The 17,224-nt window shown below is 45.7% G+C and overlaps 1 protein-coding gene across 1 annotated transcript in view; it reads right to left on the reverse strand.

The window, feature by feature from the left end:
• Positions 1 to 16,239, reverse strand: part of b3glctb (beta 3-glucosyltransferase b) — a gene marked incomplete at both ends in the record, with an annotated part of 25,941 nt that extends 9,702 nt beyond the window's left edge. The window contains 8 exons of the mRNA XM_084473646.1: positions 913 to 982; positions 4,908 to 5,024; positions 6,922 to 6,985; positions 9,417 to 9,553; positions 9,955 to 10,066; positions 10,463 to 10,539; positions 14,850 to 14,959; positions 16,188 to 16,239. Of these exons, the coding sequence (XP_084329772.1) occupies positions 913 to 982; positions 4,908 to 5,024; positions 6,922 to 6,985; positions 9,417 to 9,553; positions 9,955 to 10,066; positions 10,463 to 10,539; positions 14,850 to 14,959; positions 16,188 to 16,239 (739 nt within the window). The remainder of the gene's footprint in view (positions 1 to 912; positions 983 to 4,907; positions 5,025 to 6,921; positions 6,986 to 9,416; positions 9,554 to 9,954; positions 10,067 to 10,462; positions 10,540 to 14,849; positions 14,960 to 16,187) is intronic.
• Positions 16,240 to 17,224: the final 985 nt, after the last annotated feature.

The following is a 17,224-nucleotide window of genomic DNA, read 5'->3' on the forward strand; positions in this document are numbered from 1 at the left end:
GACGTCCGGGGGCAACACGCTGCTGTGGACAGCTGCAGCAATCACAGGCAAGGGCTACCGTCCACTCGAACCCGCGTGGTCCGAAAGTCACCGTTGCGCTTTAAATTCGGCCGTTTGGGGAAAGCAGCGGCTCAGTAGCGGGTGACTAGCGCGCGCGCGGGGGGGGGGGTGATATCGCCGTGATGTGGAGCTACTTGTGAGGCCGCTCACACCTCATCAGCCACACAGGACACCCCGCCCCGTGACATGCTGGTTCATTCTGACCCTCTTCCAAACAGGATGTGGGTGGGGGGGATTATTATGGAAATGGTTCAATTTCAAGCAGAGTGGCTGTGATGTTGTTGTGATGTGAATTTCGGTGCCCGCGCGGGGGTTTGACCCATCGTTCTAGAAGTAGAGTTCAACTTTGGGGAAATGCAGCGATTTTTATCGCGTGGCGTGGAATGGTGGGAAAGAGTTTGTGATGGGTTTTAAGTAATCTTCCAATGTAATCAGTGTAAGTAGATGTTGTTTATAATAGCTGCCGCCATTGAAATGTTCTGCATCGTTTTGAATCGTTGTCGGTCAGCAGGTGGAAAAGTATTCTAATTACAAGCAGTTTTCCCCCCAACATTTTTTATCCACCAGTGCCCCATTTGCAAAGACTCGGCCCGTGAGCATTGCTATTATTTTATTGTATTTTAATGTTTAAATCCATTATTGTTATTTAATGGTTTATTAATCCACCGCTGTTGCAAAGTAGCTATGGATAATACCATTAAGGAGGGAAGTGGGTCACACCGACACACACACACACACACACACACACACACACACACACACACACACACACACACACACACACACACACACACACACACACACACACACACACACACACACACACACACACACACACACACACACACACACCTCGGTCTGAGTGGAACTTTTCACAAGTTTTCACAGCAACAAAGATGTCTTCTTTCTTCACGGGATCGCCCTGAAAGAGGAATAGGATAGGACAACCATGAATTACAGGATATAAGACACACACACAAACCCGACACACACACACACACACACACACACACACACACACACACACACACACACACACACACACACACACACACACACACACACACACACACACACACACACACACACACACCTCCCAGCAGGGGCTACGGAACAGGCCTGATATGAAGTTGGATCCCACAACACGCCGGCCGCTAGGATTTACGGAGCAATAACAAACAAGAATATCTCACGTTGAATTATTGGTCCTGCCCGTAAGCACTTAAGACAGGGGCCAGACACACTTCATTTCTTGTTCTTCAATCTTACATTTTTTAGTCCGTCAAAACAACATCACAGCACTTAAAAGCCACATTACTGCGCCTCTAAAACCTGCAGGAAAGGAGGACTTTACAATCGGTGCGTAATGACATTAGACCCAACTTCAAACATGGATCTTGAAACGACTGCAGCATTCAAGGTTGGGCTGTTGCTCAATGGAAAAGGTGGATGAGAGCACGTTTGAGGAAGTTTTAAAATGTTATATATCTTTCCGACTTAAATGTCGCTTCACGTCGTAATCCCAGTCTTGGTTTCAGCTGCATTTCCTTTTCTTTGAGGTTTCAATTTCTTTGGGGTTCACATCATATTCCCCCTAAATCACTTTATGGTGACTTGCTATTTGTGTTGAGCTTAGTGAAGCAGACAGCAACGACAGTGACAGGTGACCTGCGCTGTACCCCAATGTTTGCCGTTTGATTGACTCCAAACACAGCTCTGTGAGGACAGCCGTCAGCACTCCGTCTCCTTCAAAGCTTTGTATGCAAGACTTCAGAACAGCGTCCGTCCTGCAGGGGTTTGACTTGGTGTGTGAAAACAAGAGCCAATCAGACAAGTACGGGACATGGGTCTGGATATGAGGGACGTGGAACCAGTAGGAAACCGCTGGTCAGCCCAGTGTGGATGGACGGGCTTTACGTATGAGGCAGGGGGCTTTGCATGAGTCACGCCTTAAATATACTAATGTATACTAACATAAATATAGCCGTTGTTGGGGGTGCTAGTTTTAATTGCATTTATAAACTGAACTATTGCTAAACTGAACGTAGAAACCTTAGAGATTTCTAAGGTTTCTACGGGTTCAGCCAATTAGCATTAGCATTAGCATACAAATGGTCAGCACAGAAAGAGAAGTTCACAGTAGCTGACATTATCTGTGGACTTCACCATCACATTTTTCAACCAAACCTTTTTATGCAATTGGTCGATTACCATAAAAATGCCTGAAAAACGAAACGGTGGCAAACCCTAGAGAGCATATATCTACACAACACCCTGACACTAATCAAATGCACTCACTTTTCCACACCTGAAAGGTCTGCTGTCCTGATTATGCATTCCCCCCCAGGCTCCCGCGTGTTTTCACATTTCACATTGAGATGGGATTCGAATGGCCTTCGAGAGTCTTTAACTCTCGCTCCGCTCTCTCCTCTCCCGACCATTTAAATCAGCTCGCGGCACATTGTCAAATACCTTACGTTGTTTGACATTGTGATTCTCCTGAACACTTTCCATCACCTTTCTGTGCTCACGGAGGTTCACGCTCCATTGGATAAAGCGTCGCTCGCAGCCTCACTAATCTCTTTTCAACGAGCACGATGCGTGACATACTACGGACCAGCCTCAGCGAAGCGTATTATAGCCTTAAGGTACAAGCAGTCAACGCCAACCGTATCCCAGAATCCTCAGTTTTGCCATCAAATTGTGAATAACATGAAATAAATCCCTTTTCTAGTTTCCCGTGGAATATGTCCTCGCTTTTTCCAGGAAATTTTTATCCATTTGGGCCTTTTTTTTTTTTTTTTTAAATCTGTTTCCAATGACTGCAAAACAACCTGACACAAACCCGGGTTTGAAGACCCTGAACATTTACCAGAACCCCGGGCCCCCACTCCCGCCCCAAAACACTTCCCCCGTCTCTCCGGTCTCAGGCAGGGCAGGGCAGGCCACCACCACCCCCCCCCCCCCCCCGCCCCCCGCCGCCCCACCACCCTGCCTCTCTGTGTGAATCCCATTACGACACCTCCATGGCAAAGACTACGCGCTCAGTGTGGCTCCGTTTCGGTGCCATGTCCGCCCTGACAAACGTCATTCACACCCATGCTCGGCCCGGCCGCGGTGTTCCTCACTTCGTTTTCCACGGCACGGGGGGGAGGGCATGCTGTGTTCGCGGTCCACAGAGGAGGAACGCCGACCGGCTCGCTCCCAGGAAGTCGAGCGTGGCTTGCTGACGGATCCTAGTGGAGCAATTTGTTCCTGGACCTCCTGGACCACAACATGTTGCTTCTGTTTTGATTGGTTTACTCTTTTTTTTTTTTTTTTCGGTTTTCTGCCCTTATAACAGTCTGGTAACTGTTTACAGCCCTGGTTACAGCCCTGGTTACAGCCCTGGTTACAGCCCTGGTTACAGCCTGGTTACAGCCTGTTTGTTTCCAGGTGTTGTCCCTCTCCTCTCTGCTGTGGTATCACTTGTGAGGACCCAGAACAGGCTGCACCAGGCTGCTGGGGGGGGGGGGGTGGAGTGTGAGGGCCAGATGCTCCTCGTCTCCACGGAACAATCGCTCCGGTGCTGAGGACAGGCTGCTTCCCGCCTCCCCGTGCTGGTTGCCGGCGGTGACATCCCCCCCCCGCCACCGCTGACAGAAAACACTTCTGAAGACCGCTCAGTCGGATCGCATTTCCATTTTCTCTGTGCGGCACGTTTTCGGGCCATGTTCGCAAAATTAATAATTCATTTGTTTTTGAGTCAGACTGTTTTCACTTGAAACTGAATATTTATCAGCTGTCTTTTTGGTTGTTTAGTTTTGTTTTGTGTAGTTTGTTTTTAAGGGCGGTTAAGCCACAGGTCGGCTTCATGCAGGTGCTGTTGATGCCATGGCAACGAATCACAGGTGAGGAAGGGTACACACACACACACACACACACACACCCAATCACATGATCCATCTCACTTTCTCGCTTTTACTTTCATCTCACACTCATACATACAAAACACATAATGTGCACACACACACACACACACACACACACACACACACACACACACACACACACACACACACACACACACACACACACACACACACACACACACACACACACACACACACACACATTTACATTTAGCAGACACTTTCATCCAAAGCGAACAACAACATTTCATACAAACATTCCAGCGGAGTCAACCATTCAGGGAGACAGCCAGCTCGTCTGGAGCAGTCAGGGTAAAGTGTATTGCTCAGGGAAACCTCCACACAGGAGGAGCCGGAGTTCTTACTAGCAAACCTCCGGTTGAAAGTCAACCCGCTCTACCTCCTGAGCTAAGCCGACCGCAGACAGACACACAAACACACATACACACAGACACACACACCAGCCACAAACACAAATACCATTCTATCCTAGCCATACTGTAGTAATATGGATAATATTTGCATAGGCCCAGCCTATAATAAAAAAAATCATGATTATACAAAGCATCACTCGCACTACAGTATATTGTACTGTGGTACTTTCCATCAGCACCCAGACATGCCTTGGGGCTACGAGACTTATGGCACCCATGTCTAGAGTTTAGTTTTAAGTTCAGTGCAAATGACATACAACAAGTATTTCATAAGCTGGTGTAGCCAAGGTGTAAAAAAGGCTTCCTAAAGTACATCAACGCAAACGCAGAACAGGACATGCAGTTAAAAGATGGGAAAAGGACACACAGTTATTAAAAACAGTGGAAGCAGTAAAGACCAAAAAAAACCACACAGAACGACATAACAAACATGTAGACAATCACATGCAGATCCACATGGAGAAGGAGGTTATAGCAGTGCAGTAATAACATGTGGACATACGCAGTCTGGGAGGGGGGCTGTGATGGCCGTGGCACAGCGGGCCCCCGGTCCTGAGCAGAACTCTGGGACGTCCTGCAGCTCGGGCCCCCGTCCCTCGTCCCAAACGTACAGCGCGATCTGCGGAGGGCAAGCGTAGGCACGCAGCGACATGATTTAACGTCTACGACCATCATCTAACCTGTTTTAAAGTGACTTACATGCACGATACACACATACACAATGTCTCACAATGTAACACGCATTGCACTGCAAAGGTACACAACACATACAATACACATTGGATTGAATTGGATTGAACTGAATTGAATCAGTTTGAACGGACTTGAATGAAGTGAATTGAAAGGGATTTGTGCGTTGAAACTCGAGTCTGAACAGCATGAACGTGTAATGCAATGTGTGCTGCCTCTGCTCTCCCACTTTGATGGAAAAACACACAACATAAATGTCTTTAACCTACCTGGGAAACAAGGTATCTCTGAGTTCCATATGTTATTGTGATATTAAATATTTGCGTGTAAAAGCCTAGAGCGCCGGGCTAACATTATTTATTTGAACCCACAAATAATGAGCCCATCACGGGTGAAGCACTAGCAACAAAGGAAGGAGGGGCGACGCGTGATAATGACGTTAACCGTAAAACTACCAGACCAAAGAAAGGACAGGGATTCATACGACATTTTGTAACACTACAAACACAAACAGGCACTCTGGACACACACGCACACACCAACACACACCAACACACACCAACGCACACCGTTGAGGTAAACACCAGCGACAATTCAATACCATCCGTTCCCATACAGTTACAGACCCAGCTTGGGTCCCGTCTAAATTCAGCACAGCACATTCATAACCACAGCCTGTACACTGCAACGGGCAGGGTTCTGATCACAGCTGCTCTGCAGAAGGACTCAGAGCCGTCATGCCCTGATGCAGGGGACCAGACTCTTTTCATGAAGGGATTGAGCGCATGGCAGAAAAAAAAACACGTTTTCATCTCTATCCTCTGACATAGCCTGGTCTTTATTCTCTGCTGCATCCCCCATGAGGGATTAGAAAGTGTGATATTGCGTTGGGAACGCAATTACTTTTTGTTTTTTGAATCATGCCCTAAGGGCGGGACATATTATGATTGGATCAAATCATGCCACCAACTTTACTTCAAAGTGATAAATTGACTTCAAAACAATATTCTTTTAAAGTGTTGCAATTAAATTAGCTCTGTTGTTGTCTACTGTGGAGCAGAAACTGTTGAAATCCTCACACACAAGCACTTTAAAATGGGCCCTTTCAAGTCAGCCTTCACTTGGCCACTCTGCTTTAGTGCCTGATCTCGACCAATCACGATATGCCGTCCTTTGGGCGTGTTCCAATAAGCACAGCTCCCATATGCAATATCGTTGGTGTCTTGTTGACACGGCAAGTGCTGGCTAGACATGAAGAAAAATAACTGTAAGGCTTTTACTTGGTATTCAAAGACATGTGCAGAAGCATTTTTCTGTTGAGACATAAATTTGTGTAAATGGAAACTGATGGAATGATCAGACTCTAATGAAGCTTCTCTCTGCGTTAGCTCAGGGGATCGGTGGTGATTTGGGAAAACATGAATTGAATTATGAATTTACGCTTCAGATGTCAAGATTTGCTTTCATCACACACGCACGCGCACGCACACACACACACCAATGTGGTTGAGGATGTGGAGATGAGTTTGTACATAACTCATGACATGACATGAGCCGCGGCGGGGAGGAGAGGCTAAGGAGATAAGATGACAGCTAAACACACACAGACATACAGAAAGATAGATATGCACACACGCACACACACACACACACACACACACACACATTCACAGACCCACACAGACAGATATACTTCTTATGACAAATGTACTTATTGTAAGTCGCTTTGGATAAAAGCGTCTGCTAAATGCCCTAAACGTAAATGTAAATATACACAAACACAGAAATGCAGACAAACAGATATACACATACACACAGTAGCCTACCTCATGTTTCAGGTCAATAGTAAAGTCAGACTTCAGAGGTGAATATTGAATCCTCTCAGCAAGTCTGAAATAAAATAAAATGTAAATGCAGCAGACAATAGAAGAAGAACAATGCTGTCAAGATCATTTCAATATTGAAGTATTCGCTTTGTCCTTCACTCAAAGTTTGTTTGGTGTGCCAATCTTAAAATGATGAACATGCTCCTCCAGAGGTTCTGAGTGCTGCGTGCCTGGCTCTGATATTCTTTGATCAAAGTAGAGGAGTTAACCGATGCCATGGTGCTCTGGTCTGACACAAGGCTGAGCCCTTTCACACAGGAGAGATTCGTTGAGGAAAGGTCCTTAGACATCTCCTCAAACTTTTTTGTAAAAGTGTCACCAAGCACACAGTTACAAGGAGCAAACTAAAATTTGCTCTTTCAGAAAGAACGAATGGCAGACGTGATGAATTCATAAAAATAAATTGACATGAACAAATAAATGGATAATCAACACGAAACAATGATTCATAAATAAGACAATCTTGAGCTCAAAAACACTTGCAACCTTCAATTATGTCAATAATTCACACTTTAAAATCCTTTAAAAAGGGGAAACTAAAACCTTCAGTTTCTAAAGGCTTTGGATGGTATTCCAAACACGGCGCGCTTTAAACGAAAAGGCAGACTCCCCCAGCTCAGAACCCCCCCCCCCCAGGATAGTTAAAATGTTTTAATCTCAAGCCCTGGTGCTGCAGTGAGCTGTCCTATTTATGAGGAGGGAATGAAGAGATGGGAGGAGATACTTAGTATCAATGCAGCCTTTCACCTGCAGGTGAAAGCCAAGGTGTGCTGTTCCATCCTCTCTGCATGAGAAGGCCCATGCCTACTGTAATAGGGCCCACCGTGATGCGGCCCTCAGGCCTCTCCAGGGTCATCTGCCTGCACAGTGGCAGGTTGATTGTTTGACTGGTTGTTTGAATGTAGCTCGGGCATCCTGGTATAAAATGACACCATAATCTAGGACAGAGAGGAATGCATCCCTCACAAGTTCCCTCCCCTTTCTAAAATGTACGCAGAATGTTTCCGAAAGAAAAGTTTGTTTGTCATCAAGTCATATCCCTTACAGAACTAAGAAGTGCTTTAATTATCAGCTTCAAACGTTGATATTAGGTGACGCAAGTTCAAATCAAGCTTCAAACCATTCAGGGACACTTGCAAAGCATTCAGATCCGATTGTAGATTTTTAACAGCTACATCAAGAGATGATGCAGACGAACAAAGGATTGTACATTTGTATCAGAATACAAATGGACTTCACAGTGCTCAACAGACTCTAATAACGTATACATACGGTGAACCACAGTGCTCCTGAAGTGGAACCTGGGGGCTGTTGTCTGACCTCATTAATATTCAGAAGCGGGATGCTTCTGAATATTAATGAGGTAAAGGTCGCTCCATCAGCTACTACTGCCGGAGTTCTATCACTAAAGATAGAGTCTTGTAAAAATATATTTTTACAAGGGCTTCCTTTGCCAAGGGTTTTGGCTAAGGAAGGCGTTTTGAAGTGGGCCTGTGATTACCCTTGGCTAAAAAAGGGCTCCTCTTAAGGAGCAGGTGCTAAGTAATGTCAGCAGGGAACGTTCAATACAAAATATGAGTGATTGGATAGAACAGGGCGGGTCAGAACCAATAGTCCTCATTAGAGACAGCCAACTCCCCTAGACGTCTTCTTGCGCATCTGAAGAGCATTTCCATGAAATACTAATCTCTTTCTGTATAACTAACATTTTAAAAGGGCCTTTTAGACACTTACATTCACATTTATATCTAAAAGAAACATCTAATCTAAACATCTACAGTCACACAACACCACATCACACATTCTTCCAAACCCTTTGTTTATCTTTAACCTCCAGGTCCAACCTTCTTCACAGCCTCTGTAATCGGTCGAAGATCAAATCAAGTGCAAAACTCATTAGCTAAATCTAATTTAAAACGACACAATGAGTACTGAATTCGTCACACCATGTTTTTGTTCGGCCTGGCTAACGTCAGCCAGGTGAGCGCCGGACTTCAGGAACACACAAGCGCCCGGCGGTTCGGTCACGGCGTGATCCACGTGTCCTCTGCGTGTCCTCTGAATCCACCCTTACCCCCTTCCCCCGCCGACGCGGTTCAGGCGCTGGGTGGGAAAGCCGGTGCCAATCTCCAACCGGTTTGTGTATGGAAAGTATGGAAGCGTACTTTTAACACTTAGTTCATTTTAACGTCCGGACGCGTTGCTAGGACAACGGGGTCGTGTGTTGCTGACAATGCGTCGGCGTGGCTCTGCTCACAGCACCTAAAGGCTGTGGAAAAATAATCCAGCTGGCTGCTTGGGGAGTTGGCGTGTCGAGCCAACACTGAACCAGCAACAGCACCATTAACCCATTAACCAGTACCGGGTCTGCACTGGTGGAGAGGGGGGGGGGTATGAGCCCCGGGGGGCTCACCTGTGGGGCTCACCCTCCTCACCTGTGGAGCAGAGGGGTGCTCAGCACCCAGCCGGCCGCCGGGTCGGGGTAGCCGAAGGAAGACGGGTCCTCCGAGAAGGCGTAGTGGTGGATGATGGAGGCCTTGTTGTCATGGAGACGCTTGCCCAGGAACCATTCCTGAGGGCAGGGAGTCGGGGGGGGGGGGGGGGAGGAGACTATGAGGGAAACGGTTCACAGGCCTTCATCACCAGGGTGAACCAGGGAGGGGCGGGAGCAGGTGCAGCTCATGAAGCTGATGACCTGCAGGGTCGTTAGGCCAGTGCCCCATAATGAACGCCATTACACCACCGGGGGGCGCCCCGGTGAATCACTTTTATGTAACAGATGTTCTGATTGATTCAAATGAAGTAAGGCTGATATAAATATGATGTCACTATAATCTTAATATTAAGAGGTGTATCTTTTGGGAGCAATTTTTTTTTTTTTAATCTGGTGTCAATGCTTTGTTTTCAATTGGTTGATGAGTTGGTTAGTGAGTTAGCCCGGTGGCCTGTCAGTGTGTCGGACGTGCGTCTCACCTGTCGGGCGTCGTATCTGTTGAGGACGTGCAGCAGAGACGTCAGCGCGACGCTGGTCTCCTCCTCCACAAACACAAACCAGGCTGCTGATTGGCTGAAGGACACCGAGAGGCTGGACGAAGAGAGACGGTCAGCCAATGAAGAGTGACGAACGAACTATACAGACAGCGGAGTCTACTCAACACCGGAATCAAACCCAGAGCCTACCTGGTGAACCCCAGGTGATTGTATTATCGCTCGTTACACACCCGTTAATCCAGACCGGGTCATTTGATTGGACGAGAGGATTCCACGAGTGCTGAGTATAACAGCACTGGGTATTTTAAGTATGCATGAATCACCCTGCTGTACAAACACAGCACTCCCAGTCAGTGTGATGTAATTCAAAGCATTTCAAAATCAAGCTAATGGCATAAACGTCAGTTACCTCGGTTACCAGCGCTATATTCAACGATTAGCTGTGGCTGAGTTCTTTGTCTCAGGGGGGCGGTGTGTTTGTGTAACTCACTGAGGCAGCGCGGGGAGAACGCTCCAGTCCCCGTCGTTCTGAGACAGCTCGTGGAGCAGAAGGACGACCGGAGCTCCCTGGATGCACAACAGAAGACCGTTACCACCCACCACACAGAACGCAAGGTTACCACCCACCACACAGAACACAAGGTTACCACCCACCACACAGAACGCAAGACCGTTACCACCCACCACACAGAACGCAAGGTTACCATCCACCACGTGTCTGTCTGTCTGTCTGTCTGTGTGTGTGTGTGCATGCGTGCGTGCTTGAATGTGTGTGTGGATGCACTTGTTTTGTGTTTGCACACATTTGTATTTGTGTGTGTGTATTTGTGTGTGCATGTGTGTGTGTGTGTGTGTGTGTGTGTGTGTGTGTCATTAATGTTTGACACTGACACTGTGAAAAGACTGTTCCTGGGGATACATTGAGTATTCATTCCCAGTTTGATTGAAGTTGTCCTTCCCTGTTATCACAGCGGAAGCAAGACGAAGCGATTCGGATGAAAAACTTTCAGACGTGTGAAGTTGGCCGAACTTTGGAGCCAAGCAATTGTCACCAATAAGAAAAAGCGATACATCAGAATCTTCCCCCTGCGGGAGAAATATCCATTGGCCAACCGGATGAGACCAAAGGTGGACACTGCTCTGATTTAATTGGCCACAGAAGATGTAAAGTACTTCAATGTGCTGTTTCAGCAGCACTTCCACAAGCAGGGCTGGATGCGGCCAGTAACAGAACACACACACACACACACACACACACACACACACACACACACACACACACACACACACACACACACACACACACACACACACACACACACACACACACACACACACACACACACACACACACTCACGCTCACAAACACTCACCCACACACCCACACATCGGCAGAACTTACACTTCTGCCTAAGATCAAAGATCCAGCCAATTATTTAGAGAATCAAATGGGTTTGAAAAGGAAACAAAGAACAGCCTTCTTCGCAAAATAAATATGCAGAGACAAAAGCATTCTCTTGAGCCAGCTTGAATGAAGAACGACCCGTCGCCTCTCTCATCCCTCCTTAATTATAATATCCACTTCCATGTGCCTGTCAGTCTCAGACCAGTCTCTACCTTGTACCTTGTTTATGTTTCCATTCAATATGCAGAGAGGATTGAATCTACATTCCAATATGAATGACGAGAGCATCTAGTCTATTTCACTCAGAAATGTAATCGCGGTGGGGGAGATGTGGGGGGGTAGGGGCTATGGGGTTCGTCCATTTCGACATCAACTCGCCTTCATTTTGGATGCATAAGAGCGTTGGAATGTTAGTTATTATGCTAGTAGTCATGTTGCTTTGTTTATTAATTCGTCGTTAATTGCTTTGTCGTTGTGCGGAGATAAGTGTTGTGTTTGAAACTGAGCGTCCCTTATGCGAGACGTGGCGAAAAAAACGTTTTCAGTAGCCTAGGATACGGTGGGATTACGTTGGTTTAGGATTTGACAGTTAGAGTATCGCCAACCAAAAGCTCCCATGATGCACTCTGATGTACAGGCCCTACAGGTGGCGGGCCCGGTGTGTGTGGGACGGGGAGAGCCCAGCTGTGAGCCATGCTGATGAACAGAGTGCATCTGCATGAGCGCCGTAAGCTATCGGTTATTAAGGGCTTCTGTTCTTTATTAGTATGAAAATTTAGTATGCTTATTACTACATTTATTTAGTAATAAGCGTACTATTTTTTAACTTCAGCCAGCTCATCTCTTTACTTCCCTCTTGCTGCACTAATATATTAAATAATTATATTAAAATTGAAATATATTAAATATAAAATATTTTTTTGTGTGAGAGTCACAACCCAAAGGATCGAATATTGTTATACTTAACGACAACCCGGTAAGAATATAAGATGGAACAGGGGAGGTGAATGCCATCTCTCTCACCTCAATTCGATATTCAATATTTTATTTTATTCTATTTTATTTGTATAGCGCCTTAATAAAAGGTACATTCTCAAAGGGCTTAGCAGTCTCTTTACGACCCCCTCACCTTGTGTCCCAGTGTGCTCTATTGACTGGTGTGGACACGTGGCCACAAACAACAGCCACACGCCCCCAGGCCTTCTCCCCAAGGGCCGGGCGCCTAGTGCGGTGAGCACAGAGCACGCGACAGGAACGCAACCTTTTTCGACATGACTGGCCGTGGGCTTTAGAAACCGATGCTCGAAATCCACTGCTAGGGAAGTCGTGGTTAGGGGCTTAAGAAGTAAAGTTGGTCTGAGTACAACGTTACACACGTGCAGACAGAGTTTGCTACACACAGCCAGGAGCCAGGAACGGAGATCGATAGAAATAACACGTTTCAAGAGTGAAGGGAATTTAGTGAAAGACATCGTCACCCTCTTAAAGTAATGGCCTAAGTCATATTTTCAAGTTGTTCAGAAAACAGAAAAAACTGAACCATATATAGAGTATAATATACTCTATGCTTCCGTTTTTTCTGTTTTCTGAACAACTTCAAAATATGACTTAGGCCATTACTTTAAGAGTGTGACGACATGTAACTAATTCTGACTGTATGAGCATAAAAGGTTGACTTTAATCCTCAATGATAGGGTCACCTCCCTCATCCAATTAGTAGAGTTGTTCCTCAGATACCGCCTAAAATGCAGTGTCGGGTATCGGCGAGTACGCAAGTCTATGCACTGATCCGATACCTTCAGGTGTCTTAGCTCATTCACTACACAGGCAGATAACCTCACTAACGCGTGCGGTGGTATGCTGCGTTTGTTATTGATCGGAGGTGGAAAGTCGAAATGGGAAACATGGTGTCATCTCCGACCTGCGTGCTTCAAGCGCCCAAGTCGGAGGAACAAGAATGCATGGACGCTTAACTACAAGAATACAAATGTATTATTATAATTACAGATTATAAATGTCAAATTGTCAATTATCTAGTTATGAAAAAGAAAATGTTGTCGACAGTAAGTGAACAGACTAAACATCGCTTTCACCGTAAGAGAACCCTTCAATAAGAACAAGTGCTATTAGTAGTTACAATTCTAGATGCTGTATGCGTATCGCCCGATACTCATATAAGTTCAGGAATCGGTATGGGGAAGGAAAAAATTGAATCGGAACATCTCTACAAATTAGAACTTAGCACTCAGATCACAGTGCAATACCTGTATAATGGTATTCTATTTTAATCCAGTACCTTCCCTTTATCCATATCAACCTCATCAAAACGACATGGTCGTGCCCATTCACACCAGCCAGGAACACATTGAGAAGGAAATGATGAAACGCTGAATAAAAAGGCTTCTATATTGAGACATGACTGTGAAGTTTCAGGGAAATAGGCAGCTCTTCCAATTCCATCCTCTCTGTGTGTGTGCCAAAAGCTGATTAGAAGCTTATTCATAAAACTTTCAGACAATTTGCAAATGTTGCCGTTGTGTGTGTATGTGTGTGTGTGTGTGTGTGTGTGTGTGTGTGTGTGTGTGTGTGTGTGTGTGTGTGTGTGTATGTGTGTATGTGTACGTGTGTACGTGTGTACGTGTGTGTGTGTGTGTGTGTGTGTATGTGTATGTGTGTGTGTGTGTGTGTGTGTGTGTGTACGTGTGTGTGTGTGTGTGTGTGTGTGTTCTTGGAGTACCGTCTCCTCTCTCTCACAGCTAAGCCCCATCGCAAAACTTAAGATTGCCAGGCTCCTGTTTAGTGCTGAATCTTGTAAGCCTCTATCGATCTATTTCCATGTTAGGTAATTTGACAATTATCTTTGCGCGACAGAACATGGTTAATTTGGTTATTCGGTGGCTGGCTATTGTGTAAGTATAGAGCGTAAAGTGAACGACTGCAGAGGACGCTGTGGAAATTGCGACACCTACTGGTACAATGCGGTACAACCGCGTGACAAATGAGAAGATGACGTCGGAGGTAGTAGCCTATAAACAACAGGATGCACATCCAATACATTTTCTGATCTCACATATCAGACATGTGTTCACAAACATGTTGTACACACAACATAGATCAAATGTTAAACTTAAAATCCCCATAAATGCTATTTGCAAATATGTAAAAAAAAACAATTCATTGTGATTGTTTACTTAGACGTTTTGAATTGACACCAACCCCATTCTATGCATTGTGTAAAGCACAACGGCTTTAACCAATCACACACACACACACACACACACACACACACACACACACACACACACACACACACACACACACACACACACACACACACACACACACACACACACACACACACACACACACCACCGGGCCCTGATTCTAAACGATTGCATTGGGTGCTTTGGTGAAGATATACTAATAATAACAACAATGATCATGACATTAATGATAATATTGTAGCGTCACCTGTCCTAACTGGGAGGCTTGCAGGAGAATCTCCTCTTTCCTCTGGTTCGCCCGCCGGCTGTGGTAGGCGTTCTCCTGGCTCTGTATCACCAACACCACCTCCTCCAGTCCTGGGTGAGGGGGAGGGAGGGAGGGGGGGGGGGGGGAAGGGAGGGGGGAGAGGAGAGGGGGGGGATGAGGAAAGTAGAGGGGAGGAGGGGTCGAGGAGATGAGAGGAAAGGAGAAGAGAGGAGAGGAGGAGAGGAGAGAGGAAGGAAGGAAGAAAATAAACAGAAATGTAGTGTACTTTTTTTAAAATCTTGTGATGAAATTCATTTCCCTGACCTTTGACATGGAGTCTCTCAGTGAGCGAGCATCAACGTTTACTTACCAACTAAACTGTGTGGGTCCTGCTGATGGGAATCCTCTGGCTGCAAGTGAGGAGAGAGAGAGAGAGAGAGAGAGAGAGAGAGAGAGAGAGAGAGAGAGAGAGAGAGAGATTAACATTAAATTATATATTGCATTACCTTACACTACATTATACACTTCATTACACCACATGTGGCAATCTCTAGGATTTCTGTTTCGTTCTCTTTGGCTTATTGTTCAGCCAGGCATGCCTGTTCTGGAATGCCGAAGAGTAAATGAACAGATATAGCAGGAGCACTTACATTCAGAACACATGGCCGTTCATCACCACCAGCACCGCACAACACACCTGCAAACGGGGGAGGAAGATATCAGCTTGATTTGACGTCTTGCAGGCCTTCAATGTGGTGGTGGCATAGTGTGTGTAGGAGTCAACCTTAAATATACTGGTGAATTCAGAACCGTCGGAATTGAAAACTACAGCCTGGATGGTTGTAGGCTGAATTACATTAAAGAGATTCAGACAGTGTATCTCCCTTATATATGTGAACTTGAATTCGAATGTATCATTTTACCTTAAAGGGGAGGTAACAGACACACACACACTAATGAATACATACGGTTGATCCTGGTTTTTACAACCTGTGTGTGCGTGTGCGTGCGTGCGTGCGTAAACCTGCGCTCCTCTGCGAGCGACTGACGGACGACTGACGGCGTCAAAGGCGTTACAATCCCTCCAACATTATGAGCAATAATGAGCGATAGACAGTTCTGCAAATTACATACACTTGGAAAGTACAGCATTGCAGTGCATGCGTGCATTCATGCGTGCATTCTTGCTATCCTCGGAAAGAAAGAGCTACATTCTCTGTATGGACTGACTAGGAACGGGACGCGTCTCGTCCTGTTGGCCGTGTGGAGCGCAGCATCTTGTACCAAACGTTAGCTACAGGATAGCTAGCCTAGCAGGCTAACTCGACATGCTCTTACCCAGGGAGAGGAGAAACACGGCGACCGTTCGGCTCCAATTATGAGCCGGCATGCTTCATGGATTTGTTTCTTGGTAACAAACGTACACAAGTAAAGACAGACCCCGCATCTCCAACACAAATCGCCTCACAGTGCAGCTGGGGGGCTTTCTGTTGCGTTGTGTTTTAGCGCCCCCTTGTGGCCGCTAATTAGTATAGCTTAATTAACATGGTGTTCGAGTTGGGAAGAGATTATGAGATACGATCAAATGTAATAAGATTAAGAAATCCCTTTATTATTCATCCCGGGAGAGGTAGCTCGTGTTTTAGAGAAGCAATACTATTTTTTAAAGAGCAAAAAAGGACCATAACACACATCCTTGACATATCTGATGTCAGTGTTGTGCATGAACTAGTTCAAAAGAACTAGTTCATTGAACAAGTTAATTTTTCTATGAACTTTGAACTGAACGTAACATATTTTTAACTAAAGAACTTGAACTTGAACTAGTTCATATTTTGTGACATTCTGAATTGATGCTTAGGTCCAGATGACATTTTTATTAGAGAGTTACTGCCTTAGTTATGATGAATGAAACAGGTGTACAAATAATATCCACAACAATTTGAGATTGTAGTGATGGGCAGCAGGTAATGGAGAGGATTAATTTTAAAAGATAAGCACAGAATACTCACTCCAACAGTTTTTCTTCGGTTTCTAAAAAAAAAACTGTTAATGAACTGAACAAGAACTAGTTCAAAATTGAATTGGTAAACTATGAACGTGAATTCATTCATCTTCTTTTGCATGAACTGAACTTTGAACTAGTTCACGTGAAGTGTGAACTTGCACAACACTGTCTGTTGTCGACCCGTATACTGACTGTATAGAACATGTTTGATCCCAGTGCTGGACCTACGCTCTGATGAGTCCGCCTGGCGCCTGTTGACCAAGGATGGGACAGTAATGTATAGTAACGTGACGTCAGGAGGCGGTCTCATCCCACGGCGGACGGGTTTAGGTCGAGAGGCGAGAGAGAGAGAGAGAGAGGGCGGGAA

The sequence above is a fragment of the Micromesistius poutassou genome (genome assembly GCF_964030765.1).
Source record: "Micromesistius poutassou genome assembly, chromosome: 10".
Taxonomy (NCBI): domain Eukaryota; kingdom Metazoa; phylum Chordata; class Actinopteri; order Gadiformes; family Gadidae; genus Micromesistius; species Micromesistius poutassou.